General features: G+C 46.5%; 1 protein-coding gene across 5 annotated transcripts in view; it reads right to left on the reverse strand.

Moving 5' to 3' along the window:
* Positions 1 to 141: 141 nt before the first annotated feature.
* LOC101165296 (rootletin) overlaps positions 142 to 24,439 on the reverse strand; it is a 29,417-nt gene continuing 5,119 nt past the window's right edge. The window contains exons 4-34 of one of the 5 annotated variants that reach the window (XM_011473906.2): positions 18,003 to 18,100; positions 17,494 to 17,638; positions 16,974 to 17,080; positions 16,302 to 16,502; positions 15,721 to 15,817; positions 15,486 to 15,560; positions 15,295 to 15,405; positions 15,053 to 15,216; positions 14,688 to 14,867; positions 14,184 to 14,328; positions 13,954 to 14,100; positions 13,651 to 13,881; positions 12,403 to 12,596; positions 11,561 to 11,688; positions 11,047 to 11,216; positions 10,718 to 10,897; positions 10,441 to 10,575; positions 10,198 to 10,341; positions 8,129 to 8,367; positions 7,896 to 8,055; positions 7,650 to 7,817; positions 6,744 to 7,083; positions 6,517 to 6,638; positions 6,324 to 6,444; positions 5,394 to 5,515; positions 4,841 to 5,281; positions 4,384 to 4,533; positions 4,109 to 4,300; positions 3,723 to 3,854; positions 701 to 880; positions 142 to 630 (exon numbers count right to left, since the gene is read on the reverse strand). In XM_011473906.2, coding sequence (XP_011472208.1) covers positions 544 to 630; positions 701 to 880; positions 3,723 to 3,854; positions 4,109 to 4,300; positions 4,384 to 4,533; positions 4,841 to 5,281; positions 5,394 to 5,515; positions 6,324 to 6,444; positions 6,517 to 6,638; positions 6,744 to 7,083; positions 7,650 to 7,817; positions 7,896 to 8,055; positions 8,129 to 8,367; positions 10,198 to 10,341; positions 10,441 to 10,575; positions 10,718 to 10,897; positions 11,047 to 11,216; positions 11,561 to 11,688; positions 12,403 to 12,596; positions 13,651 to 13,881; positions 13,954 to 14,100; positions 14,184 to 14,328; positions 14,688 to 14,867; positions 15,053 to 15,216; positions 15,295 to 15,405; positions 15,486 to 15,560; positions 15,721 to 15,817; positions 16,302 to 16,502; positions 16,974 to 17,080; positions 17,494 to 17,638; positions 18,003 to 18,100 — 5,106 coding nt within the window. In that variant the 3' untranslated portion in view covers positions 142 to 543. Of the gene's footprint in view, positions 631 to 700; positions 881 to 3,722; positions 3,855 to 4,108; positions 4,301 to 4,383; positions 4,534 to 4,840; positions 5,282 to 5,351; positions 5,516 to 6,323; positions 6,445 to 6,516; positions 6,639 to 6,743; positions 7,084 to 7,649; positions 7,818 to 7,895; positions 8,056 to 8,128; positions 8,368 to 10,197; positions 10,342 to 10,440; positions 10,576 to 10,717; positions 10,898 to 11,046; positions 11,217 to 11,560; positions 11,689 to 12,402; positions 12,597 to 13,650; positions 13,882 to 13,953; positions 14,101 to 14,183; positions 14,329 to 14,687; positions 14,868 to 15,052; positions 15,217 to 15,294; positions 15,406 to 15,485; positions 15,561 to 15,720; positions 15,818 to 16,301; positions 16,503 to 16,973; positions 17,081 to 17,493; positions 17,639 to 18,002; positions 18,101 to 24,439 lie in introns of all 5 variants that reach the window. The other 4 variants (XM_020702900.1, XM_020702899.1, XM_020702897.1 and 1 more) reach the window with 4 other exon arrangements.

Here is a 24,439-nt window from a genome sequence, read left to right on the forward strand (position 1 = left end):
AAAAAGTCTGGTTTTAACAATTCAACAGAAAGTCAGATATCAACAAAAACACAAAGTTTGCAGTTGTTGTTGTTTTATGCCAAAGTCACAAGTGCCAGATAGACCGGATCAACCAAAATGTCACAAAAAATGCAGAGAAGGTTTCCAAAGTTACATCCATGTTTATTGAAAAAGATTAGACTTCCTCTAATGAGACTTCCACATTGAAAAATAAAAATTGCAAGGCACTATTGATCAAGTATTTCTCTGAGGATCATTTATTTTATTGAGATCCACTGTAAATAGAAATAGCACATGATATTTACCAGTACGGTGATTTCTATGTGAAGAACCAGAACAGAAGTGAACGATGCTGCATAATCAGACAGTAAAAAAACGGGCACATCCAGTTCCCACACAAACAAAACACTCATTGTTTGTTGTTGTTGAGTTTTTCCGCAGATTAACGTAATCTTGTGTGCACGTGTGCGGTGCGGGTGCACTTTGGGAATGTGCTCTTGTGCTTCACAGTGGGGACGTTTGAAAGGCGAGGAGCTTCACGCCTCACTGTCTGCCCGGCTGCAGCATCTGGTTAAAGTAAGCCTGTCGTCTTCTGGACTCCTGATCCAGCTGCTCTCTGAGAGCCAGCACCTGTGAAGAAAGGTGTTAGACATATTTGTCGGAAGACATGCGCTCGGCAGGACATCCACGGATAGAATACCTGCTCCTCCAGGCATCTGACCCTCTGCTGATGAGCCGCCTCCCTGCTGTCCAGGGCAAACTCTGCTCGGAGCTGACTGTCCTTCAGGCGGGCCCGCTCCTCTTCCAGCTCCTTGTGATGATAGGCTGTCACCTCCAGGAAGCGCTGGGCATGGGAGTGCTCCAAGTGGGACACTTGGGACTGGACATGAGTATTTAGGAAAATATTGTGTTGACAGTTTCAAAACAAAGGCGTGTTAAATGAATTGGTTTTATGACAGAACACTTCAGGAATAAAATGAATGCTTGATCTAGTTATTACCTCAAAAAGGTGTAGATTTTAATGATCCATAGCATTGTATTATGCAAGGAAACACTGGAAAGTTTGTCCTGGTTGATGCTACTTGGTCAAGTTGTCTCCCAGTTAAAGCCAACCACCTGCCTTCTAGACCCAATCCCCACATCGCTGTTAAAAACATGTGACTTCTTTGAGTTTGAGCTCTTAAAAATAGGAAATTACTCTCTTCAGATCTTCCATTTAACCTATCCTAGGCACTTTACCATTGGGAGTTGGGTCATCTAGACCCACTAAACAGTGCGCTGAACCTTTTTTCTTCAATGATTTATGATTTTCACTGGTGTCCATGGATTACATGAAATCTTTCCACCTTTATCCACCTTTGTCATGGTAGGAAGAACACGTCAATGTAAGGGTGGGGTCATCTAAGATAACACAAATGTTAAAATGGCAGTAATTTAGTTCCCAACACCTATGACAACTATCGATCGGTATCCAACTTAATGTATCATTTCGGAATAAAATAGTGGAAAATAACATTTCTGTCCAACTAAACAATTTCAAATCGAATGAGATGAAAAGTATGAATCTGGTTTTAGGGGCAGCCCTTGTTAAAGTAGTAAATGATAATAGATGTAATCTGGACTCTCAGAAAGTCTCAGTCCTGGTGCTACTGGATCTGAGTGATGCATTTGTAAATCAGAACATTCTAGATACCAGGCTGAGTCTCTCTGGTACTGTTCTTAACTGATTTTACTCCTACCTCACAGATAGAATATTTTTCATATGGCTAAATGCTCCTCAAGAGTTCACATAATCAACTGCGAGGTTCCCCAAAGATCAGTTTCAGGTCCACTACCTTTTAATTACTACATGCAAAAGCCCAGGGTGCAACTGCATGGAGTTTGTTTTCATAGCTACGCTGACGACACACATCTTTACATTGCTGTGTCTCCTGATTAAGAAGAGTCAGTCAAGACAAATGCATTTTAGACATTAAGTCATGGCAGTGCAGAGAACTTCTTACAGCTCAACCAGGACAAAACAAAGGTTTTAGGGCCTCATTTATAAACGTTGCGTACGCACAAAAGAAGGCGTACGCCACTCTCTACGCAATAGTTGAGATTTATAAAAAGCAAACTTGACGTGAAAATGCGCGGTCCTTCACGCAAGCTCTGACCCAGGCGTACGCACAAAAACGGGTGAAATGAGAAACGGCGACACCGTCGGCAGATGGAAGAAACACGTGAAAGTGACAGTGTGTGCCAAATCGTGCTGGCATGTGCTGTGCTACACAATGTGGCACAGCTTAAAAACGTGCCTCTACCCCCTGGCGCCGATTGCTATGATGGCCCCGACCCTGAACCCCATCCCCACGCATTTGAGCCATTTGCTGCTGCTGTGCGCCAGCGCTTGGAAGTGATGCGTCGCTTGTAAAGAAAAAGAGGTGTGGAAAATATTATTTATTCAAGAATTCCCTCATCGTGCAGTTTATTTCAGTCAAAGCAGTCTTGATTTCGCCCAACTCCTTGGCCACCTCTCTGATTGAACTACTGACTTCCCTCTGCATTTCAAGGACTGCATCGGTGAGGACGCGTCCACTGCTGGAGGGTTGAGAGCCGCGTGCCGTGGAGACGCTGGGTCCAGACGGCTGCTCAGCTGCAGCATCGTAACCACTGGCCCCGCTGGAACACCCAGCAACTAAAATAAAATTTTTCTATATTAATAAACTGTAATTGTGTAGCCTGCATACATGTGACTTGACTGCATTCATTTTAATATTTTCTCTTACCTGTGTCACTCGGTGCATCTGGCGCGTCGGTGTGCCCCCCCGCCTCAGTCACCACTCCACTTAAAAGGGATTCCCTTTTAAGCTCCGGTGTCATGAAGCCGAAAAAGCTGCGCTACATTTAGAATTGGTTGTGATTTATTAAAGGAAAGATGCGTAGGATGTGCGTGCGCACGGTTTTATAAATCCGAATATTTCTGTGCGTACGCACGTCCTATGTTTCATCCGTACGCCACTTCTGACGCAAATCCTACGCAAAGTTTTTATAAATGAGGCCCTTAGTGATCAGTTCTGAAGACAAGAGAGGGATTGTTTGATCTAAACTGAAAAAATTACAAAACTTCTAAGTGTGTGAGTAGCCAGGGTGTTATTTTTGACTGAAAATTTATTTTATCCCACAAATAAAAAATATAATAAAAACAGGATTTTATCATGTTAAAACTATTGCCAGACTCCACCCATTCCTCTCTCTTGCCAGCACACAGGTGCTGATGTATGGTTTTAGTTTTATTAGGCTAGATTTTTGTAATGTCCTCCTGTCTGGTCTTCGCAGAAGGACATCAAACCTTAAGCTTTTACAAAACTCACGCGTCCTGACGAGGACCAGGAGGCGGGAGCACATTACACCTGTTTTAAAATCCCTGCTTTGGCTCCCTGTGTATTTTAGAATTGGTTTTAAAGTTCTTTCAAGGGTTTATAAATATATTTTTTGGTCTCGGTCCTTCATATTTATCTGATTTGATTTTACAGTAGAGCCCTTGCTGACCCTGACGTCCTCTGATGCAGGCCTTTTGGTCATCCCAAACCAAAAGCGGAACCACCTCCCAGCATGCCTTAGGGCCGCATAGACGGTTCATGTTTTTAAAGGAAGCTTAAAGACCTTTTTATTTAGACTGTCTAACCAAACGACTGTCTAGTTCTAGCAGAGTCTGAACCAATCATCCTGCAGCAGTTCACCTGCAGGGTCTGCAGGGCGTCCTGCTTCTCAGCCAGCTGCTGCTCCATGCTGTGGACTCTCTGCTCCAGCTGGGCTCTGTCTCTGGCAGCAGAGGCTGCCTCCTCCTGCTTCCTCAGCCTGTCCATCTCCACCTGGCAACAGAACCAGGGTGGCATTATAACACTGTCTGCACTACGACAGGACATTTCTGAACAATGAGAAAACTCTGCAGCAGTGATCCTGACAAACTCCCAGCTTCTTTCATATGCTGCCTTCCAGTAGACACACAGCTGACTTTAAATGTATCAATGTTTTGATAGTCAGCACAGAGCTAATAGCAGAGATGGTTTATTTCCTGAGTCAAAATTGTGTTTTAATGGATAGTCTTGCAGAAAAGACAGCTCACCTTCTCTAGTGTCTTTCTCAAGACAGACTTGTCTTTACTGAGGCGAGTCAGGATAGGTTCCATCTCTGCTTTCTCCTGTTGAAGCTTTTGCATCGAGGTCTGCAGGAGCCTGAGTTTCTCTTTAAGTTGGTCTTTCTCATTGTGGAGCTGGTGGGATGTGCAAAGCTCAGCATCCTGCTGCTGCTTCAGGCTCTGGAAAGTCAGTGAAACTCGCATCAGAACAGAGGCCCAACATTTGCATCTATATTTTCTGAGTCTTCAGCAGAGACACTGACCTCCTTTAGGACCCTGTTGTTGTTTTCCAGCTCAGATATTTTCAGCTCAGAGTCTTCCTGTGCTTTTTGAAGGCTCTGCCTCTCCTCTGTGAGTGCATGTTTCAGCCTTTGACTCTCTGAAAGTGCATCCCATGTCTTATCCAGTCGTTCCTGCAGGCACATGTGTGGTCAAATTTTCTTTTTATTTGATGCTTTTCTTTCTTGAATGCTGGACGTGTTAAGCAGGTTTGGGGGTTTGTTTCATTACTTAAAAACGAGAGAACCAATCACATGTTGACATGCTCAGATCATTTCCTAGACAACAGCTTCCAGAGGAAAACCTGACTTCAAGCATTGCAACTGACTGGCCTTTGGCAAAAAGTGGTCCACATCAAACGACAGTTGAAATTTTGGCTTTATTGATTTCTCCTCCTCCTTGCACCCTTACGCTGTGAACTGCTGTGAGTGGCGGCTGTACCTGCAGCAGCCGTCTGTCCTGTTCGCTGGACACGAGGGCCCGCTGCAGCTCTGTCATCTGCTCCTGCAGTCCTTCAGAGCGGCGGCTCAGGTCGTTGAGGCTGTTTGAAAGCTTGTGGGTCTTTTCTCTCAGCTGGCTCTCTTGCTGCTCAGCTCGGGCCAGTACGGCGGCCTGCCTCTGCTCATTGACCTGCAGCGCGGCACAGCGATCTTCGCTCTCGCTCAGTTTCCTCCTGGTGTCTGTGAGCCGCTCCTGCAGCGCAGCAGCCTCAGCCTCCAGCTCTGCTGCTCTCAGCTGAGCCCTCTGCATCTCACCTTCCAGGGTGTGCTGGGAGACCTCCAAAGAGCTGGCTCTGCTCTCTGCTGCCTCCAGAGACTCCTTGTGTTTCCTTACTTCTGCATTTGCAGACGATTCTAACCCCTGCAAGACTTCCAACCTGCCCTATGAAGGACAGCATTCTTAAAAACAAAACAGACACTGAACTTTGTCTCAAAATGTTTCTACTTTTTATCTGCAGGGATTGGGACTCAGTCTGAGAAGCTTGCAGCCTCACTTTGAGTTGAGCCAGCTCTGCTTCCAGGGCTCTCTTGTCCTTCTCGGATCGATCCGCTAGGTCCTGCTGCAGGGACAGGGAAGTGTGTGCCCGCACCAGTTGTTCAGCCATTTCTTCTTGACCTGTAAAAAATAAAACTTTAAGCAGACAAAGTAGTGACAGGACCCCATGTATTACATCAGCACTTGAGTTAGAGCAAAGGAGGACCAGAACCAGGACCTTCTGGGAGGCCAGAGTGCTAACCACGTCAGCACTGCACCACCCCAAAGTCAGATTTGAATAAACTACTCCTGTATTGAAATATGAAATGCTAAGAATCTTGTTCATTACTGATGAATGTAATCAGATTTCTTGAGGTTGGTTGGTTTCCTCAGCAAGGCAGCTTTTAAGGGAACATGAATACAAATCACTCAGAAGCGCCTTAAATGTACTGTAAGTCCACAGAGTCAGGATTTTTCTTGGTTCATTTGAAGTTCCTTAATTTTAACGACACGATTGAAATATGCACAATTGTTTTGATGGTTTTGGACAGAATGTGTGGGAAGAGCATTTCTGGCATCAGATGACTTTGTCTTTGTTGCAGAGGACGTCCGGCTGGCTCCCTGGTCCTGCTGCAGGCACTGAAGAGGTTTAGTGGTAGGTTTTCACACTCTGAAGAGAAGCTTTCGTTTTTCCTTCTTCTCTTCTTCTTCTTCATAAGTGTTGAACTCAGATGGACAATTGTGTTAAATGAACCCCCTTCAAATAACATCCAGGAGAATCTCAATAATCAGTTTTCGTTCTCAATGGTCAGATGAATATGAACTGAATATTTTTTTAATAGAAAGTGAAGTTCAGACATTAAGAATGGATTTGTACTCAAATCCAGGCAGACTGAGAACCTCCAACCCAGCGTGGTCTGAGCCGGGTGGTGTTATCTCTTCATCGTACCTTTCTCTGACTGCTTCACGGACCTCTGCAGCTGCAGCAGCTGGGTGGTCAACACCTCGTGGGAGTCTTTCAGTTCCTTCACTTCTTGACTCAGAACGACTACCTGAGCTTTGGTTTCATCCTCAGAGAAAACAGGAAAACTTTTAAAAACAGAGAAAGAGGATTGTGTTTTTCTGTTGGTTTATTCTGATACCTTTTCTCTCTGTGCATCCCTGAGTTCCTGCAGTAACCCTTGCAGCGCATTTTTGACATTCTTTACACTCAGCTCTTCCTCAGAAGATGAAGGAAACGATCCCTCAGCCTCACTTTCTCCACCTACAACGAGACCACCAATCCAGATTAACTACTTTATGGACAAAATATGATTTAAAAGTAACTCTAAATATATAATAATTGTTGTTGGCAATATTTACATTTTACCTTTCACATGCAGTTGTCTTTTCCAGGGAGATGGCGAGCATGATCGGGATCCATGGTTGACACTGATCGTGCAACGCAGAGCTGAAAGTAGCTCTGCCAGTCGATGCTCTACCTCCTTGTATTTGGCATCACTTAAAACCAGCTGCTCCTCCAGGCCCTGGGCCTTGTTTTCACAGAGGCCAAGCAGCACAGAGAGTTCCTCGATTTGGGTCCTGGAGGCCTCCAGCTGAGCAGCAGCTTCCTTGTACCTTTGCTCAGTCTGCTGCAGATCCTGCTGCAGGCGTCGGCTCCTCTCCTCGGCTGTTTCCAGCTCCCTCACGCAGCGCTGCAAACCTGCAACCTGTTCAAACGGACAGCAGAGCCTCAAGGTGAAGCAGGTCTTCTGCACACCCTGATGAGCTGCAGCCCAAACCACCTGTAGAGCACCACCACCGTCTGAGGGAGGTCATTTCAATTTCAGTGTGAAAACAATCATTACGTTGTGAAGTCTTCAAAACGCAGATTCAAAAACTGCATTTTCATAAATCACAGGTGTGAGTTAAATAATCATTTGTCAGATTTGAGGTTTTCCTTGCTCTGTTTTGCTAGTTTATCCAGAAGTCTGTGTTTAGTTTAAAGAGCTCCGATAGTCTCTAATTTGCATTTGGTTGGAACAGTGATGTCATATTCAGATCATCAGCTGCTGGGTCCATGAGGAACCCGTCAGTAACACTTAACCAACCAACAGCTTCTGTTCCGTCAGGAAGAATGACATGAAGCCATGATTATCAGAAGGCGTTTGTTCACAAATGAAGAACGGCTCTGAGTGAGCCCTGACATGAGCCGTCACAGAGGAACGCTGGGGTCCACGCTCTGCGTGTGGAACATTTGCTCCAGATTGCGGTCTCATTCCCAGAGGCCTTTTACCTCATTTAGTGCTGCTTCCTTGACAGCCTCACACTCCAGTAATCTCTGCTGCAGCGTGAATGCCTCCTGACGGGCCTCCTCCTCCTTCTGCTCCTCATGACAAACCCGGGCCTGTACCTTTAGCAGCTCCACCGTCTGACGGCTGTTCTCGCCTTCAAGCATCTTTACCTGTTTCAGTTAACACGCCATAAACTATTATAGATAGTCCATCATACTCAAAGTTTTGGCCTGAAAAACCTCCTTCACCTGTCTGCGCAGCTCCTGCAGCTCTCTGCATGACTGCAGGTGGGTCTTCTCCAGCTCTCTCATGCTGCTTCTGAGAGTGGCAGCCTCCTGTTGCACTGAGTTCTTACATTCCTCCAGAACAATCCATTTCTGTTCCTGCTGTTCCAGAGCCTGTTTCAGACTGGATAGGAAAAATAGAATTCTGTTTTCCAAAAGGTCAGGGCCTCAAACACATCTCTCCATGAAAGCCGTACCTGCTCTTGTCACGCTCTGCTTTCTTGATGAGAGCTCGGAGCTGGTGGTTGGCGGCTCGGATGGCTTCTCTCATGCTGGTTTCATCGTTCAGGTGTCGTCTCAGGTCCAGAGCCTCCTTTCTTAAATTGTTTTGCTCCTGAGCAGAATCCCCGATCTCCCTGTGAGCCTCAGTCAGATCTCTATGCCCTTTAGCCAGACTTTCTTCTGCCTCCTGCAGGCGAAGTTGAAGGGTCCGTAACTACAAATTATGAAAAAAGAAAGAAAGGACAGATTTTAAAGACGAAACTCTTCATCCTGTTATACATTTAGTCAGTATTGTTATTTTTAAACCTTCATAAACAGCTCTCTGACTGTCACCCTAAAAGGGGTGACCTCATCTGTTCGAGGTGGACTGTTTGAAAGCTAAAACTCAGCATCTCCTGGTTAAAGTGTGGTGTGCAGATTCCCGAGGTACTCTGTGACCTATATTATGTTTTACAGCTACATGCTGTGCGTGGTGAGAAAAGCAGGGAGGCCTGAGCTTATCTGCACAAAGATAAGAGCCAGTTGGGCCCACAGCCAGGAGGTGTCTCCCCCCATCTGCTCTTTGCAGCTCAGTCCTCAGAAAGCTGCATGATAAACTGCTGCACCACATGAACTGGAGGAGAGGCAGCACTGGAGGGGAAAAGGAGCCAAGAGAGGAGGAAGACTGTTATGTTTAGAGGCCATACATGATGGCTCCTTCTGCTACACTCTAATGTGAGAAAGAAACATAGCTGGTGCCGATCTGACCCGTTCTGCTTTATTTTATCTGATGGAGGAGCAGGGGACGGTGAGGCGGAGCGGGCACTTTGGGGGCAGCCCGGTTGTGTTTTTGGAGGGAAGAGAGGGAACCTGGAGTCCCAGTGGAGCCACAGCCTCTCTCTTCTGCGAGGGAGAAAATAAACACTCCCCACGGGTTTATTTACACCAGGGGTTAACCCAAACTTTGTTTTAGATGGTGGTACCAGGGAGCGATTCTTCCCGTCTCTTTGTCTGTCTTCCATTGTGCTCTCTGTCAATCATTCTCCGCCAGGCTTTTGTGAGTTACTGACACGGAAACTGTCCGTTTGGATTCATGAAAACAATCAAACACAGAAACGTTTGGGAGTGGAGGCCAAATATGACAGAGCTGCACAAGTCTGACTTGATAAATGGCAGGGAGGGCTGACCGAGCCTTAAAACCCCTCTGCTCCGGCTCCACACATCCTCACTCACTGGGAGACGGAAGACAGCGCAAAGACAGGGTGACCTCCATGTTAACTTTTATGGAAACCAAGAAGTCCCATACAGATAAACAATACGCTCTTCCAGGGAATCCAGGCTTTTAAACCAGAGACTGTTGAGGCCCTCACAACTCTGCAGTTACATCTTAATGAGGTGAGTGTGAGTTTGTTTTTTCACTAAAACGCCCCGCCACCCTGCGCCTGGAATCCTGACCTCAAGCAACCCCAAGAGATGGGATTTACGGCTCTCGTTTGGCGCGGAGAGCCATGTCACTCTCTCGCCGAATTATGGTCTCTAATTGCACTTTTATGTTTATATTAAGGTCAGCAAAGCAATATTTTCCTCCTGTGGGTTTGACAGGAAAAGGATGGAGAAAACGAGCTCAGTGAAAGTCCTAATAGGGGACACCAGGCCGCCCCTTCTTGTAGGATTTGGCTGTGTGCTCTCTGCACCTGATGGCCATGCAGCTCTGTGACACAGGCCAATGTCAACACAGGCCTATGCTTAATGGCTCTGCCTTACCCTGCTACTAATTGGTGCAAACTCTCAGTCACACCAGCAGCAGATCAAAGGTCTGTGGTTGAATGCCAAGCCAAACAAACCTAAAATGTACTGTTCATTTCTGCAATCTCACAGTACAAACAACCTCTGCCATCTATCTGGTGACCCTAGATTGTCTGTGATTTGTCATGGAGGTCTGTGTTAGTTGCTGCTGCAGTCGATGTTTATATATATTTTAGCAGCACTAAAGAAACAAGCATGATGTTTATGTTGAAGTGAAAAATGTAGGAAGAAAGCTGCAGAAAATGTGAAGAATTCCTACCTCTTGTTGGGCGTGCTCTTTCTCCTCATTCAGCTCTTTGACCTGCTCTGTGAAACTTTTGTGGGCTTGCTGGTGGGAGTCCAGAGACCTCTCCAGCTGAGTCTGCAGGTCCTGCAGCTGAAGCTGAAGAGCAGTTATAGAGCTCTGCAAACACAGAAACACGCAGAGACACTTGGTATCTGTGTTCAGAAAAAAACCTTAAAAAAGCCAGAACTGTTCAAGGGAGAGGAGCCAGGTTGGAACCTTGTCTTGTTCCTGTTTGCTGACTGCATCTCTTCGAATGTGTTCGATCTCCAGGTCGGCTCTGGTGACATCCTTTTGAAGGGATTCCATTCTCTCTGTGAGGGCAGCTCTTTCCGCCTCCATCAGAGACAGAGCCTGAACACAAGACACATCAAGGTTGAGACCGAAAGCTGTGGAGTTAGCTTGAGAGCATTCTGTTCAGTGAGGGACTGACAGGGATTCTAGCAGGATATGCAATCACACACGCTGGTTTTTTTAGTGCAAGTCTTTAACAAACCTGCTGCTTCTCACTCTCAGCCTGCAGAAGACTTTGGCTGAACTCTTTCTGTGTCCGGGCCAGCTCTTCTTGCACCTGCTGCAGCTCCCTCTGGCTGCTCATGCGCAGCTCCTCACACTGTCGATGCAGCTGCTCCTCAGCCTGATCCTGCAGAGCCGCCAACTCTGAACATTGCTGCTCCTGTTAGACAGCAAACACATGCAGGAGACAACTGAAGCATGTTACTGGCAGTGCACAAAGAGTGGAAAGAGCAGGTGGGATTGTCTAATGTTGGTGTTGACCCCATAATCAAAGCCATAACTGCACGCTCCTCTCAGACCAGTCCGTACCCTTTGCATGCGTTCGGTTTCCATCTGCTCTCGGTGAATCTGCTCCTTGTTGCTCAGCACCAACAGCGCATTTCTTGCCACTTGAGCCAGTTTCTCCTCCAGTTGACTTTTTTGTTGTGCCGCTTCTGCAAGCTCTCGCTCAGCATCTCCACGCCTCTGAGCTGCATCACCTGCACAGAAAAACACACTGCTGGACCTTCGGCTCCAAGTAAACACTGAGCCAATGTCTAAAAACACACCAATACATGGTCCAGGATCAGAAGAGGTTTTGCAGCTTTATTTACTGGGTATACATTGGGACATGGCTGTAGATGAAAAGGTTGAGTTTTACAGCTCCTGTCTGATCCATGTGTGTTTGTGTGGAGCAGCTGGAGCCTGGTCAGCTGAAAAAGCAGCTCCAGAGATACTTCAGAGAGCTGAAATATGCTTCTCTAGTGGGCAGCTGGAAAGGCTTCATGGCCAAGGGGCTTGGCACAGAAGATGGTGGGATCTTTGAGGGAAGGGGGTAACTCACGCGTCAAGGCCTCGTTAGCAAGGATCAGGCTGTTCCTCCTGCCCTCCAGCCTGGTGACCTCAGCCTCCAGGGAGGCAGACAGCTCCTGGCTCTCAAACAGAGCCTTTTCCAGGGACTCCCTCTCTGCTCTGAAACACAGAGGAAAAGAGTTTAAATCTCTCAAAGAAGGCCTTTCTATCTTCGTTCTGTCTACAACTTCTGCAATCTCCTAAACCACTTCAAGAACTGAAGCTTATATTTCTGGAGAATCTTATTACATTAGGATCAAATCAACTTTAACCTTTGGTGTATTTACAAAACGTATTTGGAGAGCATACCAACCAACCAACCAACCAACCAACCAACCAACCAACCAACCAACCAACCAACCAACCAATCAACAGGCCAACCAACCAACCAACCAACCAACCAACCAACCAAACCAACCAACCAACCAACCAACCAACCAATCAACAGGCCAACCAACCAACCAACCAACCAACCAACCAACCAACCAACCAACCAACCAACCAACCAACCAACCAACCAACCAACCAACCAACCAAACCAACCAACCAACCAACCAACCAACAGGCCAACCAACAGGCCAACCAGCCAACCAACCAGCCAACCAACCAACCAACCAACCAACCAACCAACCAACCAACCAACCAACAGGCCAACCAACCAACCAACCAGCCAGCCAACCATCCAACCAACCAACCAACAGGCCAACCAACCAACAGGCCAACCAACCAACCAACCAACAGGCCAACCAACCGACCGACCGACCGACCAACCAACCAACCAACCAGCCAACCAGCCATCCAGCCAACCAAAGAGATTGTGAAAGACAGGCAGACCTCAGATCAGCCAGCCCCTGTGTGAGAACACAGGCCTTTCGCTCTGCAGAGTTGAGCCTGACTTCCAGGGCAGCCTTGTCCTTGGCCTGTTCCTCCCTGTCTTGGGTGACTCTCTTTACGGCAGCGGTCTTCTCCTCAAGCTCCTTCCTGCATGAGCCCAGCTCCTCTTGCAGAGCCTGCATCTGCCTTTTGACCTGCAGACCAGAATACACAAACAGAGGAACGTAGACTCAAGCAAACGTTTCCCGCAGCAGAAGAGTAAATCATTGGGTGTTTTAAAATACATTTCATTTTTCCTATGGAGAAGCGTGAGCAGCCATGACTCTGCATGAATCATCCACTCAAGACAATTTATGGGGCCAGATTTGATGCACTAACCCTGAACCGCTGCTGAAGCAGCACCAAGAGGAGGTTAGGAAAAGTTTGTGACTTTCCTCTAGGTGAAACCTAAATCTCTTTGACACACAGCACAACCTCCTTTTTAGCAGACAGAAGCATTCTAAAAGGTTGGATACAAAGTATTTGTGATGGTATTTATTGGATGTTCAATGGTGACTGCAGAACAGTTTAGTGTACTCAAGAAAAAAGCAAGTGGTGTTGGCTTAGAGTTTGGTTTCAAAGAGAAAAACGTCAGAGTGGTTTGAACCCAAATGAACTCACATTAGCCAAACATTTCCCTCACTTTCTCTTAGCTAGGCTTGGTAAATGAGAAAAAGGATGAATTACACACTAGAGATGTGAGAAATGCTCGACAAGAAAATGAAACATGAGCGTCAATTTGGAAGCCACACAGGGCTTGTTTTATTCAAGGTTGATTTATTTTTGCTGATAAGCTATCTCAAATGTTTGAGTGGAATGTGTATAAATGTTTGGGTTAGTTCTATTCTAGCTCTGGCCCTCAGGATTATCCCAGTTTGAGTTTCAGCACAAATAAAGCAGGAAGGGATTCCGTTCATTCTTTACTGGACAGGATGGAGGAGTTGAGGAAGAATGGGAACACTTAAGGTGCTAACTTATCGGTGATTTCACTAAACCCCTGCTGGATGTTGTCCGTCTATCTATTTATCTTCTCCAGTTGCGTTCCCAAGTTACTCATAAAACACACAGTGTAGTGCAAACTGCTCCCCTCTGAAAGAAGAAAAACCTGACGTTTTCCTGCAATGACGAGCTTCACGAACATGGCAAAAGTTATGAAGAATCTAAAATAGTTTTCTCTGCGTGGAAGGAGAAAGGAGGGGTGTGAGTGACCTGGGAGTGCATCTTCAGGGCCCCAGCTTTCTCCTCCAGCAGGAGATCCTGCTCTGCTTCCAGCTTCTGGCAGAGATCTTGCAGGTGACCGTGAGAGCTTTCCAACACTTGCTTTTCAGCAAGGAGGTTTGTCATCTCTTTTTGCGCCCGTGCTGCACGCTCTCTGGCTGTGGTTCGCTCCGCCACAGCTTCCCGTCTACGTTCATCCAGCTCTCCTTTCTCCCCCTCCGTCTGCATGTGGAAAAGAAGGCCTGAGCTGCCTTTCTCATTAAGGTCTGTTGTTGGGAGTCCCCAGGGACTGACCTGCATCACAATCCGGCTGAGGGCCACCTTGTCTTTAGCTAGACCTTCACTAAGAGCAGCCATTTTTACAACAGTGTCTTTCAGATCAGCCTCTTGGTTCTGCAGTTTGGCCAGAGCACAGTCCTTTGCAGCAAGCTGGGACTCCATCTGTGGAGTTCATCTGTTTTATTGAAAGGCTCTCCAGTGTCCCCTGATGCTGGTTCTGTGTGGGTGCTGAGAGCACGGTTTACCTTGGTGAGAGCTTCAGAGAGGCCGGCCTTGTCGTTCTCCAGCAGCTCTTTCTGGAGAGTAATTTGACTGAAGGCCTCTTTGATCAGGAAAAGCTCCCTGCGCAGATCTGAGTGCTTCCTATCGAGCTCCTGCAGACTCTTCTCCCTGAAACCCAAAATGCATGTGCGTATGACTCTCTCCCACACAAAATCTCTGCGCAGCTTTTCATCCGCTGTTCTAATGTTGGTGCCAAAGGCCAGACCTCTGAGGGAGCTTTTCCCTGTGCCTGATCGCATGTCCTGCTTCAGTTCTCAGCTAATTCGATCTTTCAGCTCAAAGCAATCCCTAAAAGCAGTAATTCTGTGTAAATAATTTACATTTGCTTCCCCATGTCATTTAGGTGCTTAGCTGGCCAGAGTGTGACATGTGTTATTGATCTGAGCTCCAAACACATGGAGCCTGAAAACAATTGGGCTTGACAGGATTTGTGTTGCGTAATGGCCGTCCTTTGAGCCCATCTGTACCCTCTTTGGGCTTCTGTGCGCTGCTGTGCCAGCTGTGTCTCCAGCTCCTCCCTCTGCTGCCTGAGGAGGTCCCGCTGTCTCTGGAGGTCCAGTGTCGAGCGGCGCTGTGCCTCCAGCTCAACACTCTGAGAGCGCACCTCCCGCCGCAGCCCAGAGAGCAGCTCCTCCAGGTTCTCCTGACTGAGAGGCATGCAGGGAGATGAACGGGCACAGAAAACCGCCACAGCCTGTCAACATTATTCACATAGCCACACCTACTTTTTGAAAAACAAAATACGTAGATGAAGATCTTTTCTGATGTTGAGACATTTTCATAAACACAAACAAGAGAAAGGGTTTAAAGAGTTTAATTAATAAATCTGTACTTTGAAATGGGCTCCAGAGCGCAGCAGTGACTCATGCTGTCGTCTTTGACCTCCTGACCTCCGCTCTGTACTCTGGAGATCATCTGCTCCACACCTTCTTCTAGCAGCTGATCCCTTAACGTGTCCACCTGCACCTGAGCTGCTTCCAAACGAGTGTGTAGCTCCTGTGAAGTTTGCGGAACCGAAACAGGTTGTTTGTTTTTTGCACTGAGGATTTGTTCCTCTGTGCACAACTGTGGCACCTGTGACTCTGCCTGATGCTTGGAGAGGGTCTTCTGCACTGCCTCCAGCGTGCACAGAGGGGAGGCAGATGCCGTTTTGGAACCAGAACTGTCCCCATGACTGCTTACCAACTGGAAAATAGTCACAGAAAAATGATAGTCTCATGGCAAAGGTGATGGTTTCCATGGAAGAACAGTTACGTTGTTGTGACCTGGTGAATGTGGCTCAGAATCTTGTGAAGGTTGTGGATCTCTGTGAGCAGTCCTTCCTCTGCTCCCCTCGTCTTCTGAGCAAGACACCATTTACACCAGATAAGAATCAGCAGAGCAAAGCTGACAATCCCCAGATGAGGAAGCTGTGCAGCACTTCATCACACCTGAGGTCTAGACTCCAAATAATGTACCCGTCAATCTGCTACCTCTGACTGCTGTTTTCCGGAGCCTTACCCATCCATCCCCTGGAGCCTGCGTGCCACTGAGGCCTGCATCCTTCTCACTGCTCTGGCTCTGAAGGTGCTTTACGGCGTCAGTCATTTCCTGGATTCTAAATATGCCAACACACATAGATGTCACTCCCACAGAGTTCAGGGGGGACACACGATCACCATGTTTGACAAGGACATCAGCACTATCATATTCTGTCATGGCACCACCAAATACTTCTGATGATTTCAAAAGCAGCTTAGAGGGGATTGGCATTCCTGCAGACCTGTGATTGAGTTGCACAGGAGATGGTCCTGAACAAAAGACAGAGCATGAAAGGCTGCAGTCTGTAAAGGTCTGAGGTTTCATGAAGGCTATGCTTTCAGACCAACGTGAATTTTGTAAGTGATACCATGATTCCAATATACACAAGTTTCTAGCCAGGATTTTGCAGAAAAGCAAACATCTTTTTGACTAAAACTGTTGTGAAGTTCTTCTGATACTTTGGTGAAGTAACTGTAAACCAACTTCTGAGGTCATTAAATAAAAAGTGGTTATAACCGGATCAGAACAAGCTCCACAGATGGATTCAGAGAGGGATCTACCTGGAGTTCAGCTGGACTTTCTGTGCATCCCAGCCAGCCTGCAGCTGCATGGCCTCCTTCAGCTTTTCCCTGAGCTGCGTCTCGAGCGCCGTCACACGACTACACACATGTTCTTCAGCGAGCCGTGCGTCAAGACCCGTACACGCAGCTCGGAGATGCCGGCTCACAGCAGCACACTCGCCAAGCATTCCGGACAGAGTTCTGTTAAAAAGAGTCAAAAGTGAATCTGTGCGTTGAAACGTGAGTAAGATCTAAAGGGGTGAGAAAATGTCCCGTGCTGGTTTTGGCTAACCGTTCTCCTGGATTATTGAGGCTAACTTTGAAGTGTGATTGGTTACAGCACAGCTTCATTCTAAAGCTGAGTAATCACCACTTTTCTTGTATTTGTCTTTGGTGCGGTTGTCATGGTTGTTCTACATTAAAGAGAGGTTCCAAGTGAAGAGCTCAGGTTTTGTCCTGGAGGATAGTTTCAGAGAATTCAGACGCTTTGAACCGTCTGTCACCCTCTGAGGAAACAATAAGCATGAGGACAGCCGACCCTAATAACCTTCTCCACTATAATCCTTGGAGGCAGCATGCACAGTCGCTGTGCTGCAGACAGTGCAAAAACAGGGGAGGTTCTGGGTGTGTCCTGAAACTCTTCAGGAATTCTGGCATTGTGCTTCAACTCACCTGTCAGTGAAAGTCCTAAACTGTGTGAACTCGCTCCGCAGGGAGGCAGCGAGGCGCCACACAGCTCTGATACCAGCCTGCTCGCGGTCCGAACGGGAGACAGCAGTCTGCAGATGCAAGCAAACACCAGTTTGCTAGAGGCTCAGTGTATGGGGCTGCTGTGAACCACTGCTCATTCTAGTGTGACCTGAGCACACGCTACAGCCGCGACTCCTAGACTGGCACACATACAAAAAAAAAACTATTTTCCTCGAGTCAGCACATGCAGGCCATTTGCAGCATGGAAGCCAGAGTGTTTGCACAAAAATGTCCTTCCCTTCAGGAGCTGGGATGTTTTCACAGGAAACAACAACTCAAAAGTTATAGCAGAGAATCAAAGAGGAATGAGGGGGAATTGATGAAACTGGGGATTAATTGGACTCCTGCTCCACATGAACTCAATAGAACTTTGAATGCACAGTCTATGAGCGACGAGGCATGAGGTTCAGCTTTCACCGTCGGTTTTAGGGCTTTTTCCCACCTTCTGTTCTCGCTGCAGGCGTGTCTCACACAGAACCAGCTCTTCCTGGGCCGTCCACAAACTCTCAGCCAGCTCTCTGTTGAGGGCGCCTGCCTGGTCCAGTTGTTCCCGCAGCATCGAGTTCACCTGGCTGAGACTGGCACACCTGGAAATAAATACATTGTCCTGAAATGACAAACAATGGTTCTGACAAAGCATCACCACCACTGAAACCTCAGACCGGCAGCGTCTCTTTCGGTCTCCAACGGAAGGATTTCCACTGAAAGCAGATCGTAAAGCCGCTGGGCTAAAAGCTCAAACAGCTGCAGAGAATATCTCTTCCTTCAAATCTCCCAGAAATATTTAAACTCACCTATGTACATTTCTAGCAGAGCTCTTTATCGATGAAACTGAAGTTCTTCATCTCAATAACAGCCTCGTTTTCCTGGATTTTAACCATGAGGTTTAACCAAAGAATAACATGCTTTTCTCCACCTACTGAAGAAAGGTGCACTGCCCTGCTCACTCACCTCATCTGCTCCTCCTGCAGCTGAGAAGATCTTTTCTGGATTTCAATGTTAAGATCCTGTTCAAGACGCTTCTGGCGCTCAGCTGATTCCAAATGGACCTGCAAACGAACACTCAGTCAAATCCCTTCAAAACAGCTGATTCATGCAGTTGAGCTTTTAGCTGAAACATCCCCTAACCCATGAACAGTAGAGAAAACAAATGAAAGCAATCTTTAAAAAAGGTCTTCCCCACTCTGTCTCCATTTTTATCATTTCCAAAAGCAGCTGTGATGCTACTGTGGATGTTTTTGCTGGGTTCATCTTTGTGTCTGCTTCTGTGCCTGTAGGTCATTTTGACTGAAAACAAAAATGTTAAGCTGGTTGCTTTAAATACACAAACATTTCTGCAACACATCGTTCAATAAAAAAAACCCAACAACAGCCAACATGGGAAGAAATATTAAAAAAAAAACAGCAATGATGGGATCAAAGAAAAAGACTGTCTGAGCCTTTGTTATCCCACCAGGTCCACTTGGGCTGAATTGTGGTTTATTATTATGTTTTAATTAGTTTTGAAGATACAAGAACAATTTTTGAAGTTTGGTTCAAATTCAGGTACACCTGAATTTTTATACTAAAATGTTCATTTTCCAGATTCAGACGTTTCTCTAATGAAGATTCTCCTCTTTTTCCTCACATCTCTTTTGAAGTAGTTTGTTCCAAATAATTATGCAAATTGTATTTAAGTGTCAATAAGATGAAATTCTTTGTTTTGTGTCTCTGGGCTCTTTGGATCACTGATATCAATCTTAGACAGGTGTCCTTAGTTTGCAGGTGAGTTCAAGTAAAGGAAAAACTACTCAAGAAGGACGCTGGGAAAGAAAATTGTTCTGGGTCTTGCCCTTGAGCACTGGGTCTCTCCAAAATTCCAACAGTGGGTGAGCCTGGTCGGGCCATGGTTACAACACTCCTCGGAGATTCCGACTTCTCTTGGGCGTCCTCCTCCTAGGCGGGGCCGGGCAGCCCCTGCCTTGCTCTCTCCTGGACCTCTTGCGACTTGGACGGGTGGTTGCCTGGAGCATGGCGCAGGTCTCCCTTGGGGGGCCATGGATCCTGCCAGGGGTTGGGGTGGGGGAAGGCTTAGAATTCCTGAATGGTGTTGGGCTACTCATCTGGGGCTAGGGGGGCTATTCGCTGGGCCCCTTGCTGTGGTGGGGGGCTATTCTTCTGGCCGGGTTGGAGCTTGCACTCTGTGCTCTTGTTATCCCCTATTCTTTGGGGCTCCTGTGGGGATCCTGCTGACCCTGGTCTGGGTGGCAGATGTTATTGCCCAGCGGGCGGATTCCATCTATCTGATATACTGTACGGGTGTCGGGGGGGGGGGGGGGGGGGTTCTGGCTACTGCTGCTGCTTCGGTGGGGGTCTTGTTAATGACCAGGGAATCTCCCACTTTTTACATTCCATCATCCACTTCAGCAGAACACTTGAGCACAGGTCCTATCTCACCTTTGCACAATAGTATTTGTTACTGAATGAAATACTTTACATGTGTGAACATGTTGACAGGATTGTATGTGAAGATTTTTGGAGCCAACAGGTATGTTTGCAACACTTGAATATGTCTGTGGACAGGCCCCGCCCCTTTTTGACTAACATTTACACCAGACAGTAATGATGATGAACTTCCATCAACTTGATGCTTGTTGCATCATGAGTCTACCCCCTTTATGTAATCATTCTTCAATTTCCTTAACCCCCATTTTTCCCCTTTCTTTTGTGTCCTTTCCCCTCTCTCAATCCCTGTCTCTTCTTTTTCTTACCCATCTGGTCCAGGGAATTTAAATAAAGTGTGACCTAAATCACAAAAGGGGTTTATTCAAATATACACCTCATGTGTCAGAAGACTGTTGTAACAGTAAAATGTGTCCAACACAACATCAACACCATCAAGGTGTAGGATCGACTACCCTCCCCCCCTCCATCCCCCCCTGACCTCAACCTATTGAGAACCTTTGGAGCATCCTCTGTAAGGGAACATCTGTAAGGGTGGGAGGCAGTTCACATCCAGACAAGAACTATGGGAGGCTATTCTGACAAATGCACGCAGAAACTCTCCAAAAACTCACAAGTTCAGTGGATGAAAGAATTAATTGAAAAGCTGCTAAAAAAAAGGGGTCCTATTTGTTTAAATGGAACTTGACCTAATAATAAAGGATTGGATTTATCTGCGCTTTTCCAAATGCTCAAAGTTCTTTAAATGTGTTCATTATTCATTCATACTTGGTGATGGTAGCTACTGATGTAGCCACAGTTGCCCTGGGGCAGACTGGCAGAGGCGTAGCTGCCAGTTCCCGCCTCTGACCGTCACCGGGACGTTCATACACATTCACACACCAGTGGAAGCGTCTTGCCGAAGGACACAATGACAGCGGACTGGGGGGAGCGGGGATCGAACCGCCGATCCTTCGGTCATTGGTGACCCACCTGAACCACTGCCAATGTTTTTGTTGGAATAACTTTAGATTTCAGTAAATATGACCTCCTAAAGTAGCAAATTCAACAAAGGACCATTTTCAGTTCTTTAGAATCTATCAAATGTTGTGGAACTCTGTTGTGCGTATAATGTGGAACAGTGAGTTTCAATGGTTTTATTTTTGAGGAGGATTGTTCAATAACATTTAACCCTTGTGGTATCCTGTAGGCACTTTACCATTGGGAGTTGGGTCATCTAGACCCACTAGACAGAGCTCTGAACCTTTTTTTTTCAATGATTTGTGATCTTCACTGGTGTCCATGGATTACATGAAATCTTTCCACCTTTATCCACCTTTGTCATGGTAGGGAGAACACGTCAAAGTAAGAGTGGGGTCATCTATGAAATTTATGAAATTTAATTTATGAAATTTCCCCATTGTGGGATTAATAAAGTCATCTATCTATAAAGTCATCTATCTATAAAGTCATCTATCTATCTAGGATGGCACAAGGGTTAATATATTTCTCTAATGGTTAGTGACTTGTGAATTATGCTGACTGTCATTTCCATCATGGATTTAGAAATATCATGGATAAATATTATTTGCAAAATAATCTGGAATGTGCTTTAGTGAGGAACCTCGTCTAAAAGAAAAAGGGCTAACTAAACAAACTTTTAGTGTTTCACACGTCTGAATTTTGAGAGCCACTTGTTTCTGAACACGTCGGGCTTGTGCTTCTGTGCTCCTTGGCAGGTGTGCAGCGTATTAGCGAGCATGTCTTCTTCATCGTGGAGTTGCGTGGCGGTCCACTGGCCACATGTGAGTCCAGCAGCGGCTTCTGATCCAGCTGGATGGAGTTGCAACAAATCTTGCCTCAGTGAGATGCACATAACAACAGCAGATGTCTGAATTTACTGATATCTCTGCCGGCTCTGATTCTTTGACTTTTAAACAGAATCAGGCACTCAGCTGTTTGATGGGATTGAATTATTCATGGAACTTGTTAGTGAGAGCTCCAGCGTGTTTAAGCAGAAGCTAAATGAGATGATTAGACATGGAAGCACTGCAGTTTTTAAAAAGCGTACACACTCTTGAGAGGAGATGGTCCTTCCGGTGTGGCTGTCAGCGATACAACAGGCTCACTGTTCATGTGTGCGTGCTGAGTAGGTGTTCCTGCATGATTAGCTGCAGCTGTCACTTGCATGTGAAAACAGAGACACCTCCTGGCCTTTCTCATCGAGGAGTTTCACATTCTCTTTCATATCTGAAAATCAAATCTGTAACCTCTCAACCTCATACACCCAAAACTCCATCTGCACCACCCACTCTATGTGCTGGTGCCAGACGCCCTGTCCTCACTAACACAAACCACATGGCTCTGGAGAGCTCCAACATGCTGCATGCCTCCAGCTGCCCTTACCGAGTCCTCGTGTAGTGCAGGAGAGCAGCCCCCTCCCTCTGAAAGCCTCCAAACTAACATCCAAGCTCTTCAAATCAACCCTGCGACCCCCTCCCTGCCCCTCCCTCTGCTCTGTACCTCATCTTTTTTCTGGGTGTTTAATCTCTCCAGCAGGCTCCAGGAGAGCCAGGACAATGGTTCCAGTGTTCAGCTTCGGCTCAGTCGCTCTGCTGCTGCTATTAACACACTTTTAAATGCTCTTTTCAAACATTTGTACTTCAAATGACATGAAAATCACGCACTGGGCTCCGTGCTTCTGGTGTTTTTCACTGCAGAGAAATGTCTCTCCTGCCCGCTGTTGAGGTGACAGCCACAGGGCCAGCAGCAGGGAACAGTGGAGGCGGGGAACACCGCAAACTGCTGCAGCTCCTGCAGACAGCTGGAAACTGCAGACCTGCTTGTGTCTGAAGTTTAGATGCAGACACAGAGTGACACCTCAAGGTTTGACAGCATTTCAGAAACCCTGTAGAAATTCATCATTTCTAAAAACCCACTCAAAGCAACCCAAACGGTTTTCTAAAGAAGGTTTTTTTGTGTTCTCTGGGGTGTGTGGTTCCTTCTACCCTAAATCAAAAGAACAACCTGAGCACAGCGAACACCAGCCTCTGCACAGCTGGAAGGTCATCAGTCTTTCACAGATAAGCGAGTTCAGTCCCTCCAGCTGTCACTGCTGTAACCAGGTGTCCTCATTTGGGCCCCTGAGCTCCTCAGCATAAATTAATGTGAGGTTTTGGTGCTTTTTCATGCATTGCTGCGGCACGCCGGCTCCTTCCCAGAACCTCGCTGCAACTCCACGACAACACGTGCTTTTCCGGAATTTTTCCCCAGTCAGCTGTAAAGCAGCAGGCTGGGTCCTGCTACAGATTAGCCACGCTTCGTCCAGGAAACTCTCAGGAGGGCGTCCTGATAGTTTGGTATGGACACCCTCATTTTCATCGTCTACTCTCTTGCTTGCATCACTAAACTTCTTCACCCTGACATCCATGTGAGCCCAACCTGTTCTTCACAACACACCACATCAGGGAGGATTACACAGCCAGAGGAGAGGAGCAAATGTTCATCTGCCCAAAAGCAGGAGGTCACAGTGGGGGTCAGTGTGGGTCTGTAAATTGTTTGCTGTGCCTAATGACTGTTGAGCAGCCTCCATGGATCACACACGTGTCCCGGTCCCACCAAAGCCCGACTCTCTGGTTGCCTAGTGGCATTTTGTTTCAATCTTCAGAAACCAAAGGCCCTCTTTAATAGCTGCGTTTCAATTGACTGTCAAATTGCACATGTTTGATATGCCATCATAAATTTGCCTAATGGAAACATGAACATTTTAAAAAAAACCTTTATTGAAAAAAGGTCTTTGCGCTTGGAGGAGGGGGTTTTTGAGGAGTATCCACATAGACAGATATCTCCATTGGGCATTGGGAAAACTTTCTTCAAATTAAATCAGTCACGTGACCAACAGCCGGATGGTGATGCGCTTCTTGGAAGGAACTGGCTGCCTTGGGCGCTGCACAGCGGGCGCCACCAGACGTCACACAGCATCACACAGATCATACAGTATAAAGTTGAGCGCGTCGTGTGGAATTGTTGGATCCACAGCTCCTCTGTAAAAATCACCAACCATCATTTCCCAAAATGGCTTCATCCCTAGCCCCTCCCACATAAAAGGAGCTCGCCGCTCCACCGCCTGAAGAAGACGCCGACGTCTCCTTTGACAGATGATGATGAGCACTAGAAGCAGAAATGTGAATGTATCTGCTGTCAATCAAAATATTGTTCACATCCGTCACCGTGTTTCGAATGACTTGGCGTGACTTAGTTTGTGTTTATTCACATAAGTATGATTTCATGGAAACAGTGTAACTGTGTTTTTGCGCACATGTTTAATGGAAACACACCTTGTGAGTTCTGTGCTTTCCAGAATAACTGGAGTTTATATTCTCTTTTCTTTGGTACAAGACGTTTAGGGCTGTAAAAGTTTGGCTTAAAGGATCGTTTTGAATCTACTTATAGTCATGATTTGTGCCACGCCTTGTATTGTCTCTTTTAATAAACGATTCAAGAAGCATGAAAGGATAAACTTGCTTTGATCCAACTGCCAACAAGCAACAAGAGGAGCGTTTGGAAGAGCCTGTGAGGCTTTGGTGTTTGGGCCAAAATGTGCTGCCTTCTTCATGTGACAGATTTGTAATAAAAAGAGAAAAACAACAAAAAGCAAAAACATGTTTGACCTAAACGTGACTCCAGCTGAAGAGCTGCTATTCAGATATTCAGGTCAGGTTTGACGGAAAACTTTTCCAGTTTGGATCTCTCCCACTTCCATGACAGAAAAACAAGCAGTGGGGGTCCATACTTGAGCTTTTACACACTTTCAGCAAATCTACAAGAGAGTCAACAACCTCAGATCCCTTTTTTATCCGCAGCGACATCTGGCCATGCGTGCACCGTCCAGGCAGCATGTGAGGGGTTACAGCTGCAATCGTTTTCTCTGGCTTGGCCTGGACCCAGAGGCTTAATAAAGGGAATTA

This window comes from Oryzias latipes, chromosome 4, assembly GCF_002234675.1.
Source record: "Oryzias latipes chromosome 4, ASM223467v1".
Lineage (NCBI taxonomy): Eukaryota > Metazoa > Chordata > Actinopteri > Beloniformes > Adrianichthyidae > Oryzias > Oryzias latipes.